General features: G+C 40.9%; 1 protein-coding gene across 3 annotated transcripts in view; it reads left to right on the top strand.

Annotated features, from left to right (window-relative positions):
- Window positions 1-2522, top strand: part of PDE4B (phosphodiesterase 4B) — a 546831-nt gene extending 544309 nt beyond the window's left edge. For all 3 annotated transcript variants that reach the window (XM_061411703.1, XM_061411704.1, XM_061411706.1), the window contains one exon: window positions 238-2522. In XM_061411703.1, the coding sequence (XP_061267687.1) occupies window positions 238-603 (366 nt within the window). In that variant the 3' untranslated portion in view covers window positions 604-2522. The remainder of the gene's footprint in view (window positions 1-237) is intronic.
- The last annotated feature ends 11825 nt before the right edge of the window (window positions 2523-14347 follow it).

Genomic DNA, 14347 nt, shown 5'->3' with positions numbered 1-14347 from the left:
TCCTTTGTGAATGGTGAATATCCATTCTCAATCTGTGGGATTAAGAGCAATAATGCATATATTGCATTCAGTGCAGGATGTACCATATAGTAAATGCCCAAATAACAGAATCTGGTATTATTTAATCTTTGTTGGGTTGTTGTGTCTTTTTTCTTTTTCCTCTTGCAAACCAGGGCAGCTTGCTTGCTTTTCCAGGGCCCATCACAATAACAGAGATGTAACTTTATTTTTCTTCAGGTGGGCTTCATCGACTACATTGTCCATCCCTTGTGGGAGACCTGGGCGGACCTGGTGCAGCCTGATGCCCAGGACATTCTGGATACTTTAGAAGATAACAGGAACTGGTATCAGAGCATGATACCCCAGAGCCCCTCCCCACCACTGGACGAGCAGAACAGAGACTGCCAAGGTCTGATGGAGAAGTTTCAGTTTGAACTAACCCTCGAAGAGGAGGATTCTGAAGGCCCCGAAAAAGATGGCGAGGGCCACAGCTATTTTGGCAGCACAAAGACGCTCTGTGTGATCGATCCAGAAAATAGGGATCCTCTGGGAGAGACTGAGGTAGATATCACCACAGAAGACAAGTCCCCGATCGACACATAATCTCCCTCTTCATGCGGAGATGAACATTCCACCCTTGACGAGCATGCCAGCTGTATGGTAGGGCCAGCCTGCCATGGGGGCCGAGGCCTGCACGGGACAAGGGCCATGTGGCCTTTCCAGTTACTTGAGTTCGGAGCCAGAATGCAAGACCGTGAAGCAAATAGCAGCGGCTCAGGAAATTCCACGGTTGACTTGCCTTGCTTGCAAGCTGAGTGGAGAGCTGAAGCTTTCTGTGGTTCTGGAGGCCAACTGTGCATCATGACCGAATGGCTTGAAAGTGGAAGACACCAAACTGAGAGATTTTTCTGCACTATGTTTTGGGCATCTGTCCCCTCTGGTGACTGAACTGACTAATAAGGTCATTTCTAAATCTGCTTACCTGTCCCCTTGTCTGCCACCCCGTGTGCCTTTTTTGTAAAACATTTTCACGTGTTTAAAATCCTGTTGAATACCTAGAATTTAGTATCAGCTTCTACACAGATAAGCATTACAAGCTGACAAAAACTTTTTTGACTCTTTCTGAGGGGAAAAAAAAAGGAAAGTAAATTGTCTTCCTTCTTTCTTGGGCAATATCTTTCACTCAATTGCAGTTACTTTTGCAAATAGAAAGGCTACACTTCTAACCACATTCGACTTCCTTCCCCTATGGTCCCAAACAACTCCTCAGTTGCCCTTAAAACAGATCTCTGTCTGCCTGCTTTGAACAGTACTTTTTTTCCCTCTAGAATTGCACTTCTTTGCTGTAAACAGAATAAAGTTGAACAAACTAAGGGGTAGGAATGGGTAGTTGTCTTGTTCACAGTAACAGTCTGTGTAGAATTCAGCTTCACAAGGCAATTGCCCTGTCGGGTCCTGAACCCCTGTGCCGCTGGGGTTGCACGATCCCCATCCTGTTCTCTTGCTCCCCTCTTCATGCTCACACCAGTTACACTGTTTCCAATTTAATGCTGCCGTCTTTCTCTTGCACTGCCTTCTGTGCTAACACCTCCATTTCTGTTTATAACTGTGTATTTATTACTTAATGTATATAATGTAATGTTTTGTAAGTTATTAATTTATATATCTAACATTGCCTGCCAATGGTGGTGTTCAATTTGTGTAGAAGACTCTGCCTAAGAGTTGCAACTTTTCTTGTAACGTTTTGTATTGTGTATTATTATATAACCTGAACATTGCTGAAGAGATGTCCCCCTCGCCAGTTGGGTCTGCCCTTTTCCTGGTCTGAGTTGCTAATACTGCTCAACTCCTTCATGAACTGGCTTTGAAAACAGGACTCTCACATTAGATACTAATGGTTTCTACTGAGATTTTACTTTTGTATAGTTTGCTGGGGTGTGGGGGCAGTGGGCTATATGGTTTTTACCCCTGTTCTATTCAAATCTGTACACATGAGTTGAGTTTTAACTGAGTTCTACTATAATTGAGGCTTCAGTTTAACAAGAAACACTACGTTTGGTTTAACAAGCAACTCACCAATCATTCTTCTGAGAGTCCCCAAACTACTGACTTTAGAGAAATTTCCCAGCCTGCCATTAAGCAGGAATGTCAATGTTCCAATTAATTACTAAAGAAAACAATAAAAACAATGTGAATTTTACAATGAAATGTGAACTGACATAGTAAATTATGCAAATGTGAAGCTTCTGATAACACTTGTTAGACCTCTGACTGGCTTCAGTCTCTGTAAAATCTATTTCATGCTTTCAGTTCAGCATTGTGACTCAGTAGTTCAAGAAATGGCACAAATGTGCATGACCAATGGGTTTCTATGTCTATGAACACTGCTTATTTCAGGTGGACATTTTATTGTTTTCCAAAGTTTCTCACAATGTATGTTATAGTATTATTATTATATATTGTGCTCAAATGCATTCTTAAGAGACTTTTATATGAGGTGAATAAACAAAAGCATGATTAGACTGCAGGCCCAATTATTTTGTGGTTAGTTCTGATGCATTAAAAGCAGATATTTTTTTCTCTTCTCTCCTACCATACTCCACAAAGAAAACCACCCACTTTGCTTGGCCAACATCACACCTAAAGTTTCATAATCTGTGTCCAAAAAGTCCCCTAGCTTGGAACATTACTTTTTTAGCAACTGTTCGACAAGGTCAGTGGTGCAAGAAGGGAGATGGTGAATTAGAAGAAACAAAGCCCCTTTAAGAATCTGAAGAGTTTAATCTGCTAGATGAATAAAAGTAATCTCCCACGTGGTTGGATCCTCTAGAAAAATGAATCCCAGACTCAAAGAACATTAGCTTGATGTAGTCAGATGGTCCTATTGATTCATTTGACACATGAAGAATCGGAGGTCCAAAGAGTCACGTTAAAGCACAATGCAAGGAGTGCTGGCTGACACTCATGGTCACCTCAGTGATCCATGGAGTCTCCTGTTGACCATATGGTTATGCTTTTCTTTCTGGAAAGAACTATGTAAATATCATAAGCAAAATAACACTTTGTAGAAAAAGTCAACTTAGAAAAATTTTATCCTGAGAAAGTTGTGTGTGTGTGTTGACAAAGGCTGCAAATAAGAATCAGTGGTAACCCATGATATTTAAACCACAAAGGGAAGTGGTTGTGAACTAGGAAGGGGGTCTGCTCTAGAAGAACTCCACTCAATAAACTGAAATTACTGTATTTCTTTTTGAAGATGACTGAAGGTGAGCCACTGTTGCAGAACCAACTTGCCTGCTGGTTCCAAAGTAGGGTTTATAGCTCTTTGCCACCATCCTGATCTCTGATTGCACCTGTCTGTCTCTAAGCTTTTACTGATTGAGTGACAAGTGAATTGGTTAGAATAGCCACAAGTGTGACTTCAAAATATCTAGAGCTATAAATATTTATAAATATTTGCAGGTCTGTTCCTACAGAGTAGTTCCTAACCTTTGGTTCAAAATTAGAATCATCTGGAGAATAAATATTTTGAAAAATACTGATGTTTGAGTTCCATTCTCACTCCCAGATTTCTGTTTGAATTAGTCTTGGGTGGAGCCCTGGTCACTGGATTTTTCGGTCTCCCCAGGTAATTCTAACATATAACCTGAATGGAGAATCAACTGCTTCAGAAGAGAGAAGCACACTTGTAGATAAGGCTTTTGTCTCAGTCTGTTCAGGCTGCTATAACAAAATTCCAGACTCTGTATCTTAGAAGCAAGAGAAATTTATTTCTCATAGTTCTAGAGGCTGGGAAGACAAAGATTAATATAATAGCAAGATCACTTCATATCTGCTTCATATCTGGTGCCTGCTCACTTGTGTCCTCACCTGGTGAAGGGGCTGGAGATCTCTCTGGATCCTCTTTCACAAAGACACTGATCCCATCCATGAGGGCTCCACTCTCATGACTTAGGCATCTCCCAAAAGTGCTACCTCCTAATACTATCATCTTTGGGATTTTGGATTTTGACATATAAATTTTGGGGAGACAAACATTCAGAAAATAACAGCCTTCTTTCATCCCAGCTGTCTTCAGACACTCTGCACTCACCATGGCCATGCTCTGGTTCAAGTATAGAAACAAGGAAAGGGATAAGAGATGAGTAAGATGAAGCTCTGCACTCCCAGAGCTTACAATGTGCTGTTGTTGAGCTCATCACTTGCCTTCCAGATTGTAAAATCATAATCATGTTCTCAGGAAAACCACAGTGCAGGTCAATCTAAAAGAAAGTTCATCTTCTGATTCCAAAACATAGGCCATAAGTGTAATTGTCCTCCCACTCGATGGCCGGGAGCTATTATAGAAGCAAAAGTTACTGAGGCATCTTTGCCAAGGCTGAGAGTGATAACTTTTGCTTAACAAGATGCACATGAGCTAAAGACTGATTTACAGACTTAGAAACTGTCCGAGTTGGAAACACACACACATACACGCTGGATGGTGTTTCCCTGACTTATTCCCACAAGCTTATTTTGATATAAATAAACTGGAGGTCATTGTAATTCTCAGTCCACTAAAGGAAGCCTAATGGAGTCCCTGTGAAGGGAGGTGGTTTACTGTATTGATTCTGGAGCCAAATGACCTGGATTCAAATTCTAACTCCTTCATTTATTACCTGTCCTGCCTTAAATAAATCACTTACTCACTGGGCTACAGTATAATGGGGATTATAAATCTGTCAGATGGGGCTAATAAACCCAGGGCTCTTTCTACAGTTTCATTGCTACTTATCTGAGCCTCATGTTGTTCAAGAATGATGAAATCACTGATTGTATGAGCTTTAAAACCTATGAGCCAGGATGGACAAAGATGTCTGGCAAATCCTATTTATTAACCCATTGTTTGTGAAGCCTATACCCCTTACCAAGGATTCTCCACCCTAGTTTTCTCTTACATCCTTCAAGATTCATACCAGGTGACCTCTAATAGATACTTCCCTGATCCCTAAGGTTGGGATAAGGTCACTTTATCTGAGATTCCAGAACATCTCATGCTTTGACATTAATTAACAGTATAACCCTGGGCAAGTTCCTTAACTCCCCTATGCCTCAACTTTATCTGTAAAATGGAGATAATTATAATGATAGCTAGCTCATAATGGATTATGTGAGAATTACATGATCTGATATACATAAAGTTCTAAGAAATGTTATAACTATTAATACCTACTACTATATATTTAAGTTAGGTTTTTCTCTTTCCCTAAAGACTATAACTCATTGAGATCAGAAGGTGGATCTTATTCCCTATTGAACTTCAAGTACCCAATCCAATTTCTGGAATAAACATACATTTGGCAAAATAAAGTGAATCAAGTAATTTTGTGAAAGAGTGAAAGACCCATGCCTCGGGCTTTCCAAACCAAAAACGGTGTTGATCTCAGAGCACTGAAATTATAAGCTATATAATTTCAGAACCAAAGGTTCTTCAGAGATGTTCTGGTCTGTGCCTTTTCTTTTATAATCAAAGGAACTGAGGCCCAAAGGTGGCCAGTGACCTGCTTGAGATGACAAGATATGTTAATGTCACAGGTTTGCCGTAACTAAATACCACAAGCTGGGTAGTTTAAACAATTCAAATGTTTTGTCTCATAGTCCCAGAGGCTAGAGGTCCAAGGTCATGATGTCAGGGTCAATTTCTGCTGAGGACTTTGAGGGAGAATCTGTTTTTGCCTCTCCTCTAGCTTTGGGTGATTTGTGGGCAGGCTTTGGCATTCTTAGCTTGTAGATGCAGCACCCAAATCTCTGCCTTCATGTTCACATGATGTTGTCTTAGTGTGCACATCCATGTCCAAATTTCCCCTTTTGACAAGTCACCAGTCATATCACATTAAGGGTCCACCCTACTGCAGTATCACTTTAAGTAGCTATATCTGCAAGAACACTATTTTCAAACAAAGTTACATTCTGAAGTATTGGAGTTGGTCAAAAAGTTCATTCTGTTTTTTCTATAATGTCTTAGGGAAGAATCCAAATGAACTTTTTGGCCAATGCAATACTAGAAGTTGGCCTTCCCCAGTGGCTCAGTGGTAAAGAACCTGACTGCAAGCAGGAGATGCAGGAGACCCTGATTCGATCCCTGTGTGGGGAAGATTGCCTGGAGAAGAGGAAAGGCAACCACTCCATTATTCTTGTCTGGAGAATCCCATGGACAGAGGATCCTGGCAGGTACAATCCATAAAGTCAAAAAGGGTGGGATAGGACTGAAGCGACTGAGCACAGAACAGTAATACTAGGGTTAGAACTTCAACATATAAATTTGAGGGGGATGTAATGCAAACCATAACACACAGTTGCTCACTAGAAGATTTCCTGATTCCTTCCAAAGGGATATTTCTGCAACATCATGGAATCTGAGGGTCTTATCAACTTCTCTGCACCTTTGTTGTTGTTGTTCAGCTTCTCAGGCATGTCCAGCTCTTTGCAATCCCATGGACTGAAGCATGTCAGGCTTCCCTGTCCTTCTCCATCTCCTGGAGCTTGCTCAAACTAATGTCTATTCAGTTGGTGATGCCAACCAACCATCTCATCCTCTGTCGTCCCCTACTCCTCCTGCCCTCAATCTTTCCCAGCATCAGGGTCTTTTCCAATGAGTCAGCTCTTCACATCAGTTGGCCAAAGTATTGGAGTGTCAGCTTCAACATCAGTCCTTCTAATGAATATTCAGGGTTGATTTCCTTTAGGATTAACTGGTTTGATCTCCTGGCAGTCCAAGGGACTCTCAAGAGTTTTCTCCAACACCACAGTTCAAAAGCATTAATTCTTTGGCACTCAGCCTTCTTTGTGGTCCAACTCTCACATCCATACATGATTACTGGAAAAACCATAGCTTTGACTACACAGACCTTTGTCAGCAAAGTGATGTCTCTGCTTTTTAATTCACTGCCTAGGTTTGTCATAGCTTTTCTTCCAAGGAGCAAGCATCTTTTCATTTCATGGCTGCAGTCACCATCTGCAGTGATTTTGGAGCCCAAGAAAATAAAGTCTGTCACTATTTCCAGTTTTTCCCCATCTATTTGCCATGAAGTGATGGGACCAGATGCCATGATCTTCATTTTTTTAATGTTGAGTTTTAAGCCAGCTTTTTCACTCTCCTCTTTCACCTTCATCAAGAGGCTCTTTAGTTTCCCTTCAATTTCTGTCATTAAGGTGGTGTCATCTGCATATTTGAGGTTATTGATATTTCTCCTGATGATCTTGATTCTGGATTGAGTTTCATCCAGCCCGGCATTTCATATGATGTACTCTGTATATAAGTTAAATAAGCAGTGTAACAATAAACAGCCTTAAAGTAATTCTTTCCCAATTTTGAACCAGTCCATTATTCCATGTCAGGTTTATCAGGAGGCAGGTAAGGTGGTCTGGTATTCCCATCTTTCTAAGAATTTTCCACAGTTTGTTAAAGAATGAACTGTAAGTTTGAGTCAGTACTGTTCAGTTCTAAAAAGTATAATTTCTTTATATGAAGGTGTTTTTGTTTTCTTAAGGTTTTTCTGAGTTCTTCAAACAAATTAATTATTTCCTTGATGTAGCTTGATGCCACATGGAGAGGCCAGGGAGAAGGAGAAGCAGGGTCTTGGGGTAGAAGGACAAACACAGGCCTGGAGTTAAGAGCTTAGGCTCCAATAGTAAACGATTCCAGTTCAAATCCCTGCTCTTCCACTTCTTAGGTATATACTATGGGCTAATACTTAGCTGCTTCAAACCTAAGTTTTATCCACATTAAAGTGAGGATTTTGTAAAGACTAGTGAATAATGCGTCTAAACTGCACGTGTCAGCCACTGTATCACAGGTATCAGCTAAGGTTCATTTTTTTCTACAAATATTTATAGAGTGGCCAGTTGCATGCCAGGCAATGTGTTATGAACCAGACAGACAAATGCCCTGTCCTTGTAAAGTTTATATTTTAGAGGGAGAGAAAAAAACAATAAATGAAAAGATAAATAATACAGTATCAGGTAGCTTTGCATGTTTGGTGAGTGACAGTGGTTAAGAGCAGTGTCTTTGGAGTTCAACTACCTGGTTTGGAATCCCAGCTTCTCCCATTATTAATGGTATGGATTGGGGTACAGCAAATACAAAGGCCCTGAAAATATAGTGTGCCAGTCAACCGCACAGAGCAGCAAGAAGGCCAGGGAAGGCAGAGGAATAGAAAACACAGTTGGTAGCCAGGTCACAGGGAGCCCTCGCGCTATTGTAAAGATGTGGGTGAGTCACTGGGCAGTCTTAAGCAGGGAAGTCAGATGATTGTACCTACATTTCTAAAAATTAATTCTGTGTGGAGAATAAACAATATTGAGACACATGCAGAATCAGGCAGACCAGCTAGGAGGCTCCTGAAAGTGTCTTCTGAAGTGACAGGAAACTTAACAAGATTAGTAGTGGTAGAAGTATTGAGTTGGAAGATTTGGGGTAGGTTTTTATTTTTTAAAAAATGATCCACAGCCTGGTATTAGTGTTATCATTTTATTTTTTTGCCATGCTTCATGGCATGTGGGATCTTAGTTCCCTGACTGACCAGGGATCAAACCCACGCTCCCTGCAGTGGAAGCACAGTAACCCCTTGACCACCAGGAGATTTCCTGGGGGTAGATTTTCAAAGCAGAGCCATCAGTACTTGCTTCCGGATTTGAAAATGAAACCAGAGAAGTGAAAAAGATCCCATAGCCTGAGCAATCCACTAAATGGTGGGAATATTTCCTGTGATAGGGAGCCTCTGGGGAGGAAGAGATTTAGGTGAAGGACTCTTGACATTTGAGGTGCTTTTTTCTCACCCAAGTGGAGATGTTGAAGAGGCAGTCAGGTGTATGCGCTTGAAGTTCAGGGTAGGGTTCCTGAGAATCCTCAACGCTGAGTGCCCTGTCAGTGAGGAGGCTCCCACTCCACTTGGTGTTGTGTCCTTCTGGGATAACTGTTTTACCCCAAATTATCCTTCACCCACAATGTGACCTCTTGCATAGCTTCTCCAAGGAAGCTGCCCACACACAGTATTGTGTGATTTCATAGAATTTTCTAGAAACTACTGGGTGTCCGGAAGGTCAGTTGCAATAGCACACTGCTTTCTCCTGACACAGAGCTGCCTCATTTCCTCTCTCCTTTTCACTCTCTCTTCCAACTCATTGAACCTCCCTCTCAAGAGCAAAACCAGTTCTTTTCCCTGGCTTCTGCCCCATGGTCAGCATTCATATTTTATGGGTGGAGCTTGATTTGGGGGAATCTCACCACCCAAACCAAAGAGCTTCCGACTGATATTTTATTAAAAAAGGTATTTTGTAAAAATACATACATTGGTCTCCCAAAAGAAATTCAGATATAAGAACCTTTCTTCCTTATGTTATTTCCTCAAGTAAAAATGGGAGGGCTCAGTCATAGCCTTTCTGAGAGGTGCATGAGGAGAAAACAAAGTTCAAGAGTCTTCTTGTACCACCAGAGGCTCCCCACCTCATAACCCAACCCTGTCCACACGCTTGACCAGATTTGCATGGATGCTGAGCTTTGCCCTCTGGCATTGCTCAGTAGTTGGGACTTCAGAGTTCTGGGTAGTGATTTTTACCAGATCTCTTTCTTTTTCTCCTTAAAATTTTACCTGATCCCTGTGTGTGAGTGCTCAGTCACTCAGTTGTGTCCAACTCTTTGCAACCCCATGGACTGTAGCCCACCAGGCTCCTCTGTCCATGGGATTCTCCAGGCAAGAATCCTGGAGTGGTTGCCATTTCCTCCTCCAGGGGATCTTCCCAATGTAGAGATCAAACCCAGATTGCCTGCATTTGAAGGCAGATTCTTTACCGCTGAGTCACCTGGGAAGCCCACCTTATCTCTACAAGGTCATCAGATTCTTCGTGTCTTTGATAGAAAAATTCATTGTTTGTGTGAATGTTCTTTGGGTCTCTTGCTTTGCCCCAAGCAGCTCTGCCAGCTCTGTAGTTCAGAGCCCTGAGAGCAGGCGGAGAGAGTAAGCGGAGACACATATAAATGCTGCCCCCTTCACTCAATCTCAGATCCTGCCTTGTGTTTGTTGGGTGCTGTATTTAATATCCCAAGATAGGATTTTATTGTGCAACGTGGGCCCTCAAATCAAGTCTATTGTCTAGTGCTTAGAAAGAAATAAAAAATTTTTTAATAATTTGTTATAACACCAGGGGATTAAAAAAAGAAAAAAAACCTTGGCCATTCTGGATCCTTTGAATTACAGCATGTCATGTCAGATATAGTTATTATCAACAGTAACCATGTATGTATTTATTTTGTCTTTCTCATTGACTTTTAATCAAACATCCAACTAAGACATGACTCCACAGTTTCTCTAGTTTCCCACATGAAAATCCCAAGAGCCAGGCAGCTGGAGCCTCTGTGAGGGCAGAGAGTGTTTGGTGTCTCGCCCTCCCTTTCCAGAGTGCATTGCACTGTGTCAGGCACAGAGTTGATGTTCAAACAGTTTTTGAATAAATTTGATGCTGAGGACAGTAAAACCGCACTTAACAGGAAGATGAGACGAATGTGCCCAGAAGGCAAGTTGACTCTGAGTCTCGCCCACTAGTGTGTGATGCTCTATTTTCAGATCTGTCTCCCTACTCAGCACTGAGTCCCTCAAGATAGGAAAATGTCTTTTTGTTTGTTTGTTTCATCTTGTCTTCCTCCCCCAACAATCACTCCTTTCATTCCCAGTGAAAGGAGTGTCCTGTGATAAGGTAGAAAACTTTGTTATTGAAATTATTTCGGAAATACATCTGTGGGTCTCAGGGAAGAAGTAAAGTATCCTGGGGAAAGCAAAGTTTGACAAACCTGTGTTCCAGGCCTTGTTATGCCCTTTCTTAGCTGTGAGAATTTGGGCAAATCATTTAAATTTTCCAAGCCTAAATTTTCTCCTAATTAAAAGGAATGCACAATAGGCAGTCAAAAATGGAATCGATATAGCATTACACATAGTGGGTGCTCAACAAATCTTTATTGTCTGGATGTGTGTTCTCATGGATGGAAGGATTAAAAATCATCTCTCTTTGAAAACATAATACAGCAGTATATTTTGATTAAGGTTCAACAAATCAAGACTGGGTTAATCTAGATTTTTCCAAACATAATTTATGATTCCATCCAAATATAAATTACGATTCTAGAAAGATAAATGCTCTCACTCCAACTCACCAATAGGGGATTATGCAGACACTGATAGACTCATTGAAATGGAAAGAAATGTAGAAATCACACTAGCCCGCATTCTTCCAAAGCTGACTGCAAGCTTGCAGAGAACTTAGCAAGATTCTTCTGAGATGACATGAGCTGTTAGATTTTTGAGACGGAATCAAATTGTACACTTCTAGAGCACTCACTCTAGCTTACTTTTTCCTTCTGTAGCCAAATAATGTATTTAATTTCTCTTCTAATTTCTTGTTCCAATTGAAAATAGGAAGCAAACTTTCAGCGTCTGTGACTATGAGATCTTGGGAAAGGTTATATAACCTCTCTGTGCCTCAGTTTCCTTATCTGTAAAATAGAAACAATAACACCAGAACTTGTGTTGAAGATAACTGTGAAGCTTAAATGAATAGGACTGTAAAATATTCAGGACAGTGTCAGTTCTGTAGTATACATTAACACATATTAACTGTATGTAGCTGGAGGTAGCATGGTTTCTATATTGTAGTCTTCAAACACATTCCTTATGACTTAAATTCATCATTCGGGTCTGATCATCCTGGGTTTGCACACATCCACCGTGTTTCCTGAGGATGAGTGTCCAGAAACACTGTATTCCAGCCTCAATGGAGCACATTGTGACACTTGCCCTTCTTTGTTCTGGGCACAGGTCCAGAGCCCAGATCGTATTCATTTGGGGAAACGTCAGTGACTCACCCTGGTGATTCACAGGTGCTTACAGGCAAACAAGCCCTTCACACCTTTTCACAGGAACCACGGTAAAACCATAGCTCCTACTTTCTGTGCTTGTCAAATTGAGTTTCTGTGACTCGGTGCATCATTTACACTTAAATGATAACGTTTTATCTGAAAAATCAGTGAGTTAAAGGAAAGAGGGTTTTCTGTTTGGGTGTCAGACTGACCTGTGTGTCAACCCCAGCTCTAGTACTATGTTTGAGAACTTAGAGAAGATATTTAACTTGTTTGATCTTCAGTTTCCTTTTCTGTAAAATGGAGGAGTGATAGCCATACCAAAGGATGATTTAGAAAGACATAACTAATGCAGTCTGGCACATTCAGGCATGCGATAAATGGGAATTATTCATAATATTAATACTCTATTATGATGGTTAAATGAGACAACATATATGTGGGGAAAAAAATCTGCATGTTGTAGGTTTTAATCCTAAAACCAAATTACTTTTAACCTAAAAACAATTTTGAATTTTGATTCTGATCATCTATTAGCTATGGGCCTACCCCAGTCCTCGCAATTGTAATCTACATCGTCAATAATCATGTATTCTATATTTTCATTTACATTGTTAGTAAAAATGTTAACCAGAAATGCATACGTGCTCAGTCGTGTCCACCTCTTTGTGATCCCATAGACTGTAGCTTGCCAGGCTCTTCTGTCCATGGACTTTTCCAGGCAAGAATACTGGAGTGGCTTGCCATTTCCTCCTCCAGGGAATCTTCTTGACTTGGGATTTGAACCCATGCCTTCCGTGTCTTCTGCATTGGCAGACAGATTCTTTACCTCTCCATCACCTGGAAAGCTCCACAATGGAGGTGTGTTAAGACATAAACAGTCTTCCAGATCAGCACTGATCCGTTTGTCAGTGTTTCATAGGGTGTCAGTCAATTATAAATTCAGCTCTGTATACCATTTATCTATGTTTTAAAAATATCATAAAAATGTGACCAAACACTTATCTGAAATTCAGACATATTTTTTCTAAAGTATTTCCCTCCTGGGTGCAATCTACTAAATCCTAACTAACCGGGAGAAGTGACTATTACAGAATGACATTCTTAGGGGACTCATGCTAGTCACTTTCCTGTCAATGTCCTACACATTTAATTCTTAATTTATTATATGTCCTACATATAATTCTTAATTTATTCTAGAACTTTTCATACAATTGATGTCATACTCAGCAATTTGTACTGATGGGTTCTATCTTTCCTTGTAATGATTGAGATAATATCTGTCCATCACACACCCCCAGATGCCCAGATGCATGACATATTTTGTGTCCTCTCTGATTTCTCAGAGATTACCAATCATGAGTCAAAGCATATTGGTAAGGCCTTTTAACATCCTGGGAAACCATGTATCTAGAGACATGAAACCACTTAGCAAGAGTGTTCTTCTAACACCTCTGTGCTTCATTTGGCAGATCTAGCAGAAGAGCATGGGGAAGAAGGGCAGGAGGGGTTTTCTGCCAGGAGGAAGGAAGAGCACAGGAAAAGAGCAGAGATACAAAAAGGTATCGCTGAAGCTCATCCATATACTCATTCACCCCACAAGTATTTATTAAGTGCCTACTGTTGGGCCAGATGCTGTAATAGCCAATGGAGAAACAGAGAAATTTAATCAAATAAAAGCCCTACTCACAGTAAATACAAAAGAAATCACCTAGGCCTTCTTGTATGGGAAGATTTGCATGATTGTAAGAACAATTTGTGCTAAAGCTCTGGAGCAGGAGAGAGCAGAGTGTCCATGAGGACCTGAAAGAAGGCCAGTTTGACTTGAGATGGTGGCTGGTGAGGCAGGCACAGGCCAGATCTCACGAGGTATTTTAAGGATTTTGCTCTTCCTTAAACACAATGAGAACCATCAAAAATTTTAAGTAGAGAGGCAGTACATTCAAACTTGAATTTTGGACAGATCACTGATGACAGAAAGATCACTGATGACAGACCATCTGATGACAGATCCTGAGAGGACAATAAAAATGTGGGAGACAAGTTAGCAGGTGACTGCAGCTGTCCCACAAAAATAGATGATGTCTTGGTTTAGGATGAGACTGCAGAGATGGATAGAAACACTCCAATGTGGAGCAATTTAGGCCTTGCATTTATAGATGCTGGTGACGGATGATATGAGGAAGAAAGAGGGAGAAAAGATTAAAGGAAAAATCCTAAGTCTTTGGCTTCTACTATTAGAAAGGTAGTGGAGTTGTTTTCTCAAAAAAGAAAAAGGAACTCTAGGGAAGATCCCCTGGAGAAGAAAATGGCAATCCACTCTAGTATTCTTGCCTGAGAAATCCCATGGACAGAGGAGCCTGGGGGGCTACAGTCCAAGGGGTCACAAAGATTCAGACACAACTGAGTGACTGAACATGCAGGCAGGGAAGAACAGTTTTGAGGAGGCATGACTCTAGT

This window comes from Bos javanicus, chromosome 3 (assembly GCF_032452875.1).
Source record: "Bos javanicus breed banteng chromosome 3, ARS-OSU_banteng_1.0, whole genome shotgun sequence".
Lineage (NCBI taxonomy): Eukaryota > Metazoa > Chordata > Mammalia > Artiodactyla > Bovidae > Bos > Bos javanicus.
The sequence above is the reverse complement of the archived record's forward strand: the minus strand, read 5'-3'. Positions and strand labels throughout refer to the sequence as shown.